This window comes from Cebidichthys violaceus, unplaced genomic scaffold (genome assembly GCF_023349555.1).
Source record: "Cebidichthys violaceus isolate CVI_PGR_0920_01 unplaced genomic scaffold, fCebVio1.0.p SCAF_1, whole genome shotgun sequence".
Classification (NCBI taxonomy): domain Eukaryota; kingdom Metazoa; phylum Chordata; class Actinopteri; order Perciformes; family Stichaeidae; genus Cebidichthys; species Cebidichthys violaceus.
Window position 1 is genome coordinate 24328099 of NW_027176262.1, and position 12959 is coordinate 24341057.

At 45.4% G+C, this 12959-nt stretch overlaps 1 protein-coding gene across 2 annotated transcripts; it reads left to right on the top strand.

Annotated features, from left to right (window-relative positions):
- The first annotated feature begins 2083 nt into the window (after positions 1–2083).
- zgc:162698 (Transmembrane protein 87A-like) lies at positions 2084–11277 on the top strand. 2 transcript variants are annotated; one of them, XM_068716525.1, is made up of 20 exons: positions 2084–2292; positions 3628–3700; positions 3787–3884; positions 4168–4287; positions 4456–4512; positions 4833–4901; positions 5481–5622; positions 5778–5839; positions 6076–6259; positions 6364–6463; positions 6581–6674; positions 7153–7221; positions 7661–7769; positions 7858–7916; positions 8202–8305; positions 8400–8473; positions 8620–8681; positions 8895–8947; positions 9044–9074; positions 10724–11277. In XM_068716525.1, exons 1-20 carry the CDS (start codon positions 2167–2169, stop codon positions 10763–10765), a joined length of 1728 nt encoding a protein of 575 aa, XP_068572626.1. In that variant the 5' UTR covers positions 2084–2166; the 3' UTR covers positions 10766–11277. The 2 variants fall into 2 exon arrangements, with proteins under 2 accessions (XP_068572626.1, XP_068572618.1); XM_068716517.1 differs by lacking the exon at positions 7153–7221 and adding an exon at positions 6797–6874 and having other exon boundaries at positions 2085–2292.
- The last annotated feature ends 1682 nt before the right edge of the window (positions 11278–12959 follow it).

The window sequence follows — 12959 nt, forward strand, 5'->3', positions numbered from 1 at the left end:
CACAGTACCCAGGAGGCTCCTTCCAGCTCATCTTCTCCACCTCCAACGCGGCGCGGAACTACACTCTGCCGGCGGTCAATCACTCCGCCCGTTTCCTGTTCCCTGCTGTTGACTCCGCCCACGGAGGGGAGTACCGCTGTGTTTACCGCCTCTATGTTTTCTCCCACAACTTCTCCTCTGAGAGCCGGCCGCTCCGTCTCACTGTCTCAGGTAACTTTACAGACAATCTGAGTTAAACACAAACGACGCTGACCACCTCAGCATGCAGCTCTACGTCACTACGTCTGTCTTACTCAGATACAACTTGTGCAGTTATGCGTGACAAAATTACGCCACTTACTAAATTCTCTGCCTAACTGTACCTCTATTCCTGTACACTGTAATACTTGTGAACTGTGGTGCTTTTGTGCATGAATACTGTTTCATGTAAAGGTCCAAACCTGAGTCAAACATTATGGATATTAGATACTTAGATACATTTTTTCGTGCATACAATGAACTTCCTTCATAAAAGAAACAGGTTACCTTTCTCTTACAGTCAATGCTTATCTTCATCACACCAACAGGGAGAGTAAAACGTTGGCAAAGTAAAAGCTCTACCTTTAATGAAGATGCTCAGAAGTGATGGTTTTAATTCTGTTTCAGCTTCTCTCACGGAGTTGATCATCAGAGCTGTTGTCCTCCTGCTGGGTGTGATGTTTCTCATCGCTGCCGTCTGCTTCACCTCTAAGGTAGGCCCACCGCTTTATTCACCCTGTACAACATGTATATTATGGGATATCACAGAAGATGTGAGGCCCTGCTTAAAGACATCCGTCCCCACTATCATCCCTTAGTTCTTCTGCTCTTCACCTCACAAAGAACTCCTCTGCTGAGTTGGGCTACTTGGCTGCAGGGGTGGAGGTGGTTCATCCATGCCCAGATATGCTAATATTAATTTTACACACTACTGCAGAACTATATAATATAGAAGTGGTTTTAGATACATTTAAGGCAGATTGTGTAGATGTATAAATGCTTAATCTAATCTTTCCATTATTCCTAGAGTTCTGCACTGATCCAAACCCAGCTCAGACCTGTTGGTACTGGACAGTTTGGTGCGTGAACCCAGAGACAGAGGCTACATTTTATTTGTTTTGTTGTTCAAAAACAAATGTATACGCATACATTGTGGTACATCTGTCCACCGCAAATGATTTGATTTGATATATTTCATCTTTCATTCATATTCCATGTCGTGTAAACTTCTGTTTACTTTCTTTTCATTGATATTCAACCAACATTGTTGGAGGGAGCCTGAGATCCAAGACGTCCACTGCTTCACTCATTGTTGTGCATATTACAATAAATAACTTTGGAAAGACTTTCTCACATATAAGAAATAATAAAATAATATTCAGTTAAACAGTTAAAAAAAGATCATGTACATTTTGTTTAATATTACAACTGATGCTGTTTGTTTTTAATAAATCTAAGAATTTAATGACTAATAAAATCGCTGCTTTTTTATTGATTGATTGATCAGTGTGACTTGACTAATATTTAGGATTGCTTTTTATACTGAAACACACGTACCAAAACGGGATTAACCAATAAAATAACAAACTGGATTCAACTATTCAATTAAATTGCATAATTAAAACCAACGTTTGTTGGAATTCTGTAGGAATGCACTACTGTGTTTGTGTTGTTTTCATGCATTACTAAAAGTTGTTAAAATATGTTTCCCGGTCTTGAGCTCTAATCTGTGTTGATGCTGCCCTCTGGTGGTCAAGGTGTTGAACTACACCAACGAGTGTCAAGCTAGACACCATGGAACACATCCACGTTCTGTTAATTCAAAATAAAGCTAGAGGGCTCAAGCTGAAGCAATTACTACTGAACGAAAATAAAATAAATGATCATGTTGGCGTTAACTGTTATCTTGTGGTCACAGTTAGAGACTACAAGCCAACATTTGTCAGCGGGAATAGTTCAGATTATTGTTGTATTTTTAAAATACAAAAACAACATCTTTTATAAAACACATTTTAAACTTCCCACGGCCCTTGAAAGCATCATTCCTCCGTGTCAACGTCAGCCGGAAGCAGGAAATGTCCAGCTTGTTGTGAGTTGTCGCGTTGGTTTTAGCTGTTTCTGTTGTTTTTTTTTCTTCCTGGATCACAAATGGCGAGCTCCGCGGGTCTGGGTAGGACCGGACCGGGACTCTGGTCTTTGGCGCCGCTGCTGGTGCTGATCGGGACGGTCGGTGCCGTGTCCGAACAGGGAAAATGGATCCTGAACATCGACAGCGTGAGTTTCCTGGTTGTGATGTTGTCAGTGTTTCAGCCATTCAGGTAGAAAGAAAGAAAGAAAGAGAGAGAGAGAGAGAGAGAGAGAGAGAGAGAGAGAGAGAGAGAGAGAGAGAGAGAGAGAGAGAGAGAGAGAGAGAGAGAGAGAGAGAGAGAGAGAGAGAGGGTCTACTGGTAGCTGGTAGTTCAACATGTTACACCGGCTGGAGAGGAAGTTACAGGTGGTGTTAATGTGATCTATGGGGTGTTACTGTGGTTCAGGTGGTGTTAAGGTGGTGTTACTGTGGTTCAGGTGGTGTTCAAGTGTTGTTACTGTGGTTCAGGTGGTGTTACTGTAGTTCAGGTGGTGTTCAGGTGGTGTTACTGTAGTTCAGATGGTGTTCAGGTGGTGTTAAGGTGCTGTTACTGTGGTTCAGGTGGTGTTGAGGTGGTGTTACTGTAGTTCAGGTGGTGTTACTGTAGTTCAGGTGGTGTTACTGTGGTTCAGGTGGTGTTACTGTAGTTCAGGTGGTGTTCAGGTGGTGTTACTGTAGTTCAGGTGGTGTTACTGTGGTTCAGGTGGTGTTAAGGTGGTCTTACTGTGGTTCAGGTGGTATTACTGTGGTAAGGTGCTGTTACTGTGGTTCAGGTGGTATTACTGTAGTTCAGATGGTGTTCAGGTGGTGTTAAGGTGCTGTTACTGTGGTTCAGGTGGTGTTACTGTTGTCCAGCGGGTCAGAAACATGTAAACAAAGTAAGCTAGCCAGCTAATTACAGAAGTGACACACAGTACATTAGTACATTTACTTAAATATTGTAAGTACACATTTGAGGTACTTGTACTGTACTTGAGTATTTCCATTGTATGCATCTGTATACTTCTACTCCACAACAAGTCAGAGGAAAGTATTGTACTATGTATGACCTCAGTTACTTTCCAGATTCAGATGGTCTGAACACTCAAAATGAATGAACACAACAATCACATTCCCTCCATCTTCTTCTTCTTCTCCTTCTCCTTCTCCTCCTCCTCCTTCTTCTGGTCTCAGTGGTTTTAGTAACCGTGAGCCAAGTTCCTCGTTCTCACAGTTGAACAGGAAGCTGCGTTTGTCTTCAGAGGCGTGTTCAGCATAAAGTCATTAAGAGACACATAAATCACACAGTTGACTGAGATTCAAGAGAAGCTCTGCTGGTGTCAAACGAACCGCCTCCGTCAGGCTTCACTGTGACGAGGTGTTGGGGTTTAAGAAGTTGTATTTTGACGTGATGTGTGATCTGTCAGAATGTATTTAAAGCATGATGAGACACTTTAACCAGCTGAAGTGTGATCAGATCGTTTGTGCTGGTTTTGTTCCAGGAAACTCTGAAGAAACAGAACTTCTTCTTCTTCACTAAAACTCTGTTCAACAGCAGCTTCATCCATCTCAAACGTAAGTAGACGAAGACCCGGAGGACACACCACGGACGCGGACTGCTCCTTTGTAATGTGACTCTTTTGGTTCCCCCTTGTGGTCAGTGGTGGCAGAGACCTGCAACTCGTCGTCGCCCGTCCAGCTCAACGTGTCGTGGTATCTGAGGAACTCGCACTGCTACGACGAAGTCTTCGGCCTGGATGTGAGAGAGCCGCCGTTTCCTCCTCCTCTGTTCTTCTCTTGAGCCCTTCAGAACCTCAACCCGACCTCTCGGGTCCACGTTTGTAGCTCTGCTTTGCTCTGACTTTAGGTCTGTAACCACACAGGGGTGCATTTAAACACTGCCTGGACGCGTTAATCTGGGGCCAGAACATAAGTTAACATTCATTTATTTATTAAGTTCATTTAGTTTATCAAGTTTATACGTTCTTGAACTAGCGGGCCGCTCGTCTTCGTCACGTGTCTCATCGTTTGTCCGTCTCCAGGCGACGCTCGCAGGAAGTTACTTCAACTCGACGGAGGTCAAGCAAGGAGGAGGAAGTGGATATTATGTGTTTCACCAATATCCTGCCGTCACCTGCCAGCCTCACATCAACCCCAACATGGTGACACACACACACACACACACACACACACACACACACACACACACACACACACACACACACACACACACACACACAGTGTATACACATTGACTCACAGTGCCAACAGATAAGTAATAAGTGTGTGTGTGGTGATTTGAAGCGGGGTGCGTTTGTTTTACGACACAGTTCGGCCTGGATGAGCTCCAGACGAAAACGCGGCTGACAGAAGTGACGCGTCCGCAGGTGAGACGCTTTCTGCTTCTTAAATACGTTGAGTGTTCTCCGAGGTGGATCCAGTGGATCCAGTGGATCCAGTCAGACGGGGGTTTGTCTTGGCGGACTCTGCGGGTCTGTTCTGTGATAGCAGTCGTTCGTAGCTCCGTCTGGCCTTTTTGAGTCCACACATTCTGTAGGATATCGTCGGTTCTTGCCGGACCACGCAGGTTAACACTGGCAGGCGATGTGTCAAAAGATGTTGCATTCATCTTTAAGAGTCCCTCTGTTGGTCGGTCGTATCGTTTACTGTTTTTAACATATTGTTCTTCTTCCCCTGTGTTCATCAGCCGGTCACAGAGAAGACTCCGGGTCGGAGGAGAAGGAGCGATGCCTCTACAAAACCCACAAAGCCAAAGGTGTGAAACACACTCGCGCTGTGTGTGTGTGTGTGTGTGTGTGTGTGTGTGTGTGTGTGTGTGTGTGTGTGTGTGTGTGTGTGTGTGTGTGTGTGTGTGTGTGAGAGTGTGTGAGTGTGTGTGTGTGAGCAATCGGCTATGGTCAAACCACGCTCTGGAGAGTACTACTGAGAGAGTACTACTGAGAGAGTACTACTACTCCTGACCAGGGTGTTTCCCCGGAACCTGCTTCACGTTCCTCTAAAGGTTCCCAGTCCCTGGGGGAGAAGGGGCTTGAGTCTCTTTTTACCTGCTTGTAAACAATCTCTCAACACCAAAAATCTACTTCAATAAGGTGGTCAGCAACACCGGCACAGGAAACAAGCCGTTCTATAAGAAACAGAATCCGTCCGATTGTTCCAGTACCTTCAAACACTCCTTTGTACCCTCTGTAGTTCTGCTGTGTATTTACTGGGTGGTCGTTTGTTTTCGTCTAAGTGTTGTAATAACGTGCCCTAAATGTATGCATAACCGGTTGCCCCACTGGGGGAGGAATGAAGTGATGGACTGATGGACTGATGGACTGTCTCCGTTGCTCAGCCGGCCGCTTCTCCTCACTTCGACGTGGTCGCCGAGAGCTGGGAGGACGGACCGTACATGTTCATCCTGAGCATCAAAGAAATCAAAGACAAGAGCAGAGCCCCGGACCCCGCCAACCCGCCCACACCCTGGACTCTACAAAGTCAGTCTCACACTCACACGCACACACACACACACACACACACACACCTGCCAATGCAGCGTAACGTACTACCTGTTCAGCCATTAACCAGTAGAGATTTCCTGTTTCCACTGCCAATCAGCTCTGAATGTCCCATCGTCTCTTTGTGTTTGCAGTGCAGATCAGCATGAAGGGTCCTCACGACTACATATCCGCCGCTGAGTGGCCAATGATGGTGGTAAGAGGACACAATGACACGTAGGCTAGACCGTCTTCTTCTCTCTAAAGGACTGGATCAATAGATCACAGGGAAATATAGACTTTTTGCTCCTCTGTAAAGACCTCCACCTATTGAGGGTGACACCTAACTATGGATGAGTACCTCATACAGCCCCCAACTTCAAAATATCCCAATGATCCTGTATGTTATTAGATTTGACGAATGTCAGTGTGGTCTCTCTGTCGTGTCTCCAGTTCTACATGGTCATGTGCATCGTGTACGTGCTGCTGGCGCTGTTGTGGTTGGCTCTGTCGGCGTGCTACTGGAGGGATCTGCTCAGGATCCAGTTCTGGATCGGAGGGGTCATCTTCCTGGGCATGTTGGAGAAAGCCGTGTACTACGGCGAGTTCCAGAGCATCAGATACGACGGCTTGTCGGGTAGGTGGAGACGCGGAGGCGGTGTCTCCGGACTGAATGTTTTGACGCGGCGGCGGCGGCGGAGCGCTGAGAGATGACGCGTTGTGTAATGTGTCCTCCTGCAGTCCAGGGGGCGGTGGTGTTCGCTGAGGTGCTCTCGGCGGTGAAGAGGACTCTGGCCAGGGTGTTGGTGATCATCGCCAGTCTGGGATACGGCATCGTGAAGTACGTTCCTCCTCACGGCTCTCTCTCTAGTTTTAACGTCGTGAGGTCTTCTGTGACCAGTTAGTTTGGTGCTACAGATCCATAACGCTCTCTTCTGTCCGTCTGTCCGTCCACCAGGCCCAGACTCGGTGCGCTGCTACACAGAGTCGTCGGAGTTGGTCTGCTCTACTTGATCTTCTCCGTCATTGAGGGGATCCTACGAGTCAACGCTGTAAGTGTGACGAGTGTGTGTGTGTGTGTGTGTGTGTGTGTGTGTGTGTGTGTGTGTGTGTGTGTGTGTGTGTGTGTGTGTGTGTGTGTGTGTGCGCTTCTTAACTTTGTTCCTCTCTCTAGGATCGAGGCGTCCAATCCAGAAGTAGAATGTTGTGTGACATAGTGCTGGCCTTCATTGACTCCTGTGTTGTCTGGTGGATATCCTTTCACATGTTGAGTTTCCAGTTCCTTCCATCACACACAACTTGCACTAAATCACATCTGATTTTCTATGTTCAACCCTCTCGTTCTCGTCTACTTCCTCCGTTTGCCTCTCCGCTCTTCTGCATCTTCCTCCTCGTCCTCTAAATAATCATTCACCCTGTCGTTTTTCTTTTTCCACGTTCTGCTTCCTTGCTCTCCGTTCTCTCCCCTTCTTCTTTCCTACTATTGCGTTGACCTTTTCCTCTTCTGTCATTCTTCTTCTGTCCCTGTAGGCTGAAGGTGATGTAGTTCTCCTGGCTGCTATTCCTCTGGCTGCGCTCGACTCTACCCTCTGCTGGTGGATATCTGCGACTGCACCTTCCCCTTTTTAATAAAACTGAAATTGTCTCTCTCTCTGTCTCTATCTCTCTCTCTGTCTCTCTCTCTTTTTCATTTCCTCTATTTTTCTGCTTTGTTCATCTCTGCGTATATATATATATTTTTTTTTCTCTCAATGCAGTTAACCAGAGTATAGAACTATTTTAATATAGCTTTGACTGTGTTTTCAAGTGTCTATATTGTCACTAGAATGCGTTAGAATGTAGACAACGTGCAGCATGGGTAACCTTAGAGACTCTTGGACCGAGGCTGTCTTGTCCCTCGTACCTCACCAACCTCAGGAGGACGGGACGGTAAACATCTCACCTTAAATTCAAGGGTTAGACCTTTGACTTCTGCCTTCATTGTACAACCATTGAGATGAAAGCTCGCTGGTAGTCGATGTTCCTTGACCGTGGTCACATCTTCGTGAGTCTGGCTCAGACGATGAAGCTGCTGAAGCTGAGGAGGAACGTCGTGAAGCTCTCTCTCTACAGACACTTCACCAACACGCTCATCTTCGCCGTCATAGGTAGGAACAACGCTCTGAAGTGTGTCTTCAGCGTTCGCTGGGAAACATTTCACCTCTTTTTAAAGCTTGTATTCGTGTCTTTTTCCAGCGTCGGTCATCTTCATCGCCTGGAGCACCAAGACCTTCAAGATGTCTAAATGTCATTCTGTGAGTAAATACGAACATAAACATGATGATAAAGAAACATAACGTCTCTCCAAAACACATTTGCTGCCGACAATGAACACTTTATAAACTCCATATTCAGGTTACGGGGTTGATACAGTTATAGTTGGGCTGCCGTTCTTTATGAAAGTCAAGTTGTGAACTTTTTCTTTAACTTTATGACGCCACCCTTCATATATTTCACCATCAGTACACAGTTGAGTGGTGTCACAATGTAAATGAGGATGTTCTAGTGCTGATGAACTCTCTTCCTCTCCCTCTCTGCAGGACTGGAGGGAGCTGTGGATCGACGACGCCTTCTGGCGCTTCCTGTTCTCCATCATCCTATTGGTCATCATGTTCCTGTGGCGACCGTCGGCCAACAACCAGAGGCACGGCGGGACGGCGGGGCGGTTTTATTCACACCTCTTTCCTCCTTCCAGCTGTGAAGTAAAGTCAGTTTCTCTCTCCCCGTGTGTCCGTCAGGTATGCCTTCAGTCCTCTGCTGGATGAAGAGAGTGAGGAAGAGGAGAAGGAGCCCATGATGAACGAGGCTTTCGGTGAGAAACCTTCCTCCCTTCCTCCCTTCTTTCCTTCCTCACCCGTTGCCTCCTCTGTCCCCGTCCTCGGTACCTTGTCTATGTGAGTTCATGACGTCTGTCTCTTCCTCTGGGTGTCTTCGTTTTATTCTCCTGTGTGTCTCCAGAGGGGGTGAAAATGAGGGGCATGAAAAATGAGACCAACGGCACAGCCAAAGCCAACAAGGTGGTGAGTGAGGATCGGCAGCAGCCGCCATTTTTAACTAATTCAAACCGCTTTTTATTTCTTCATCCCAAACTAATTTGACATGTGGAACATGTCAGCCTTCATTTTAGTGACTCCATCATGTGGAGCGTCATGAGTTTGATGCATCATCTTGTTCTTTCTATGACTTCTTGAAGGAGGGAATGTACTCATCAGCTGACTCTGTTGTTTTTGCAGGATGAGGATCTGAAGTGGGTCGAGGAGAACATCCCTTCATCTATGGCTGATGTGTAAGTCGTCGTCGTGTTGTCACCGATTATGACGTATCAGAAAAGATCATAAATTGAAATGATTCAAATCTTGTGCTTTTCCTTCTTGTCTCACAGCGCCCTGCCCCCCCTGCTGGACTCTGATGAGGCAAGTCGTTTCATTGTAAACTAAGAAGTACACACACACACACACACACACACACACACACACACACACACACACACACACACACACACACACACACACACACACACACACACACACACACACACACACACACACACACACACACACACACACACACACACACACACACACACACACACACACACACACGTTATAACATGTGTAGTTCTGCTCTGTGAGCAGCAGGGGGGGCAAACAGTCAAGGCAGTGAGTTACGTCACAGTGTTGTGTGTGTGTGTGTGTGTGTGTGTGTGTGTGTGTGTGTGTGTGTGTGTGTGTGTGTGTGTGTGTGTGTGTGTGTGTGTGTGTGTGTAAAACATCTCTTCATCTGATATCAAACATGAATCCTCAGTCCGGATCTCTTTAATATATTTAATATGTATATTTAATATCTTTTTCTTATCTTGTTTCTCCTCGGTTGACTGTTTTTTTCGTACCATTTTCCAAATTATTCACTCTTTGATCTCTAAAAAATGATCCAGCAATCAACAGAGTGCCTCTTATGTGGAATCAGCTTCTTATGTAAGCAGCTGTAGTAACACTGAGAGATATTAAAATCCATAGAGAGTATGAAGTACTTCCTTTATGAAGAGAGTCAAAAGGGGCGGAGCAAAGAAGGGAGCCGTTTTCTCTCTGTTTCAGTTTTTATCTGCAGAGCGTTTGAAACATGAAACCAACAATGTCATGAATCTCTCATCAGATGATGAACTTAAGGGGAAGCGGTTGCCATAACTCCCCACCACTCATGCCCTTATGGCGGATTATGTAATGCGCTCTTGCTATTCAAGAGATGAATCTGACTCTAACCTGCACATTATCCCTATCATAACAAATGATGTAATTCATCACAATTATGGAGGAAATGGAAGAGAATAGGCTCAACCCTGCCTCCGCCTCCACGCTCTTCTGACCGCCTCGCTAGCATCAGAGCTCAGCTTCGGTTTCCAGCTCCAGATGCATTCACACACACACACACACACACACACACACACACACACACACACACACACACACACACACACACACACACACACACACACACACACACTCTCCTCATCATCACCCATCTAGACTCGGATTCAAGTAAACAAACACAAACGACACACTCGGCTCTTTACAGCCAGCGGACTCATTTCTCCACCCATCTGCCAAACATGATGAATCTGTTTTGAAACCAAGAAGCGCGGCTAAATGTCCGACGGACCGGACTTCTTGTTAAGACCGGACAAATCGGCTTCTTCATGTCCAATGGTGTATGGGGACGGATGACGGACGAAGGACGAAGGACCGGGTGATTGAGAAAGTCCATGAAGCAATCTGCCACTGAGTAAAGATGGAGGGAGAGCGGAGGGGAAGAAGACAGTAACCTAGGAAAACATCAATATATATATATATATATATATATATATATATATATATATATCTCTGAAGGGACATTACAAACCGGGAGTTTGGGTTTACAGCAGGACATGCTGTCTTTTGAAAGCTGTAGAATCTCGTTAATTATTATTATTTATTTTAACCCCCCCCCTTATGACATGATACGTCTCCAGTCTGTGTCTCAGTCGCTGTAGCAGTCGTTCAGTATGATGTTGTGTTTGCTGTTGCAGGAAACCTTGACGACTAAGTTTGAGATGTCCAAGATGGAGTAAGAGCAGAAGAGGACGGACGGACGGACGGAGAGGAGGTGTCTGGAGAACAGACGGGTGTATGATGCAGATTAATGTTGGTGTACGAGGCGGATTACAAGAGAAGGATGCTGTGTTTACCGGACGCATGTGCAGAGGGACATACGATAGTGATGGATGAGAAGGAGCGTCTGCGTGTGATTTAACCCCCGACTTTATGAGCTTTGTAAGCCTTGATTGTTTCCACACTGGGAGTAAAATCGGTCACAGCAGTGCAGAGATTCTTTTTATTTTCATTGTATTTATATTTCGATGTGTTACTTCACTCATGAGGTTCTCTGCTGCAGAGTGGCTCGTTTGCCTTTTCACATTGTCTCTTATGTCGAGTGTCTGAGTTCTGTCTGTCAGCGCCGATGAGGAAGAGAAGAAGAAAACGACGTAAACTAAATCTCTGAATTGCTTTCGGTCCCTTTGGTTTTGGATTCCAGTGTATTTGTATTTGAACCATTAAAACTGTTCACATTTGGATCATTTTATGACAGTTATCATCTTTTCTTGTTTTACTTTTTCTTCACTGCAGTATCTCAACAACTGGAGCATCGTTACATTATGTAGACATTCATGTTCCCCACAGGATGAACCCTGCTGACTCGTAGGCCACTGGCAAGTTGACAAATTGGAGCTTTTACTAAAATACAAATAACTACTCGATGGATTTCCGTGAAATTCGTTCTCAGCTATTCATGGTGTCCAGAGGATGAACCCTAGTGACTTTGATCATATCCTGCCTTTGTCGGTTCGTGGTTTTAAATGAAATGTCTGAACGACTATTGGATGGTAGCCATGGAAACCCGTACACACTCATGTGCTCCTCAGGATTAGCTTCAGCTAACGTCCTCATCGGGTCAACATTTAACGATGCAGCTATTAGAGAGGGCCGTGTCAAATCTAGTTTAATATGAATAAACTTTGAACAATGAGTGAAAGCGCTCCGTGCAGTTGCAGATCGAGCACGTCATCCACAGCTGGCCATGTTGCTGCTGGAGATGCTAACGTCACCAACAGTCAATGAGGACCAAGCAGCTGGAGATGCTAACGTCACCTACAGTCAATGAGGACCAAGCAGCTGGAGATGCTAACGTCACCAACAGTCAATGAGGACCAAGCAACCGGCTTGACGGAAGGGCTCGACACTACTTTTGTTAAAATACTTGTAAAACTCGTGTCCTTTCCCTCGGCCTCAGCTGTGGTTTGTGTGAGAAGCTAATGTTAGCATGCTAACACTCTGAAGATATGTTCTCGTTCATCTGTTAAGCCCGACGGACCCAAATTCGGGTTCGCTGTAGCATTTACCGTCGAAAAAAGTCCATTTATGCATGTGTACAATTTATGAATATGAATGTTATATACCAAAAAAAATAAAAAATCTGGGTAAAACAAACAAACAATCTAAGACATTTTTACAAACTCCAAACACCATTCTACACAACTATTATACGCAACTAAAAGATTGATCACAATATCACGTATCTCTAGCCATAACTCGCCCTTCTCCGAGTTAGCATAACAAAGCTAACGGTTAGCATAGGCAACCGAGATAGCACAAAGCACGAGCATTCGACACAGATTCCAGAACTACTGTCAGATCGTCTCTCTGGTAAACCCTCACAAGGCTGTGAGCAAACAAACACCAGAAACACAATGCGTAATATCCTACAAACACACCAAAAGCTCCTTACCTTTTCGTTGTTCTGCTGTAAATCTCCGCTTAATTCCATCAACAATATTTCTACGTGTTTCCGGTGCGTCTCTGAAATATCCCCGTGTAGAAACAAGGGTCTAAACTATTAAAATACACCTTATATTTAGACGAAATACACACTCTAGACTATGGGTATGCAATTTTCGAGGAGAGGCCTACAAATAGGCTTAGGGCTTAGGAGCGCTGCTGTGTCTACATACAGAGCTGCTGATATCCGTCCTCAAAACTATTCACTCCATCCTATTTATTTTGCTTTGATCACACAAACATGTCCGCTTACAGTGTCTGCTACATGGGCAACGTTTGCTATGACTGCAGCCATTATGGCTGTGTGTGTGTGTGTGTGTGTGTGTGTGTGTGTGTGTGTGTGTGTGTGTGTGTGTGTGTGTTTGTTGACAGTGACTTGTCTGAATGGACTGAACGCTCCATACATCATCCAGCTCAGGCGCAGAGAGG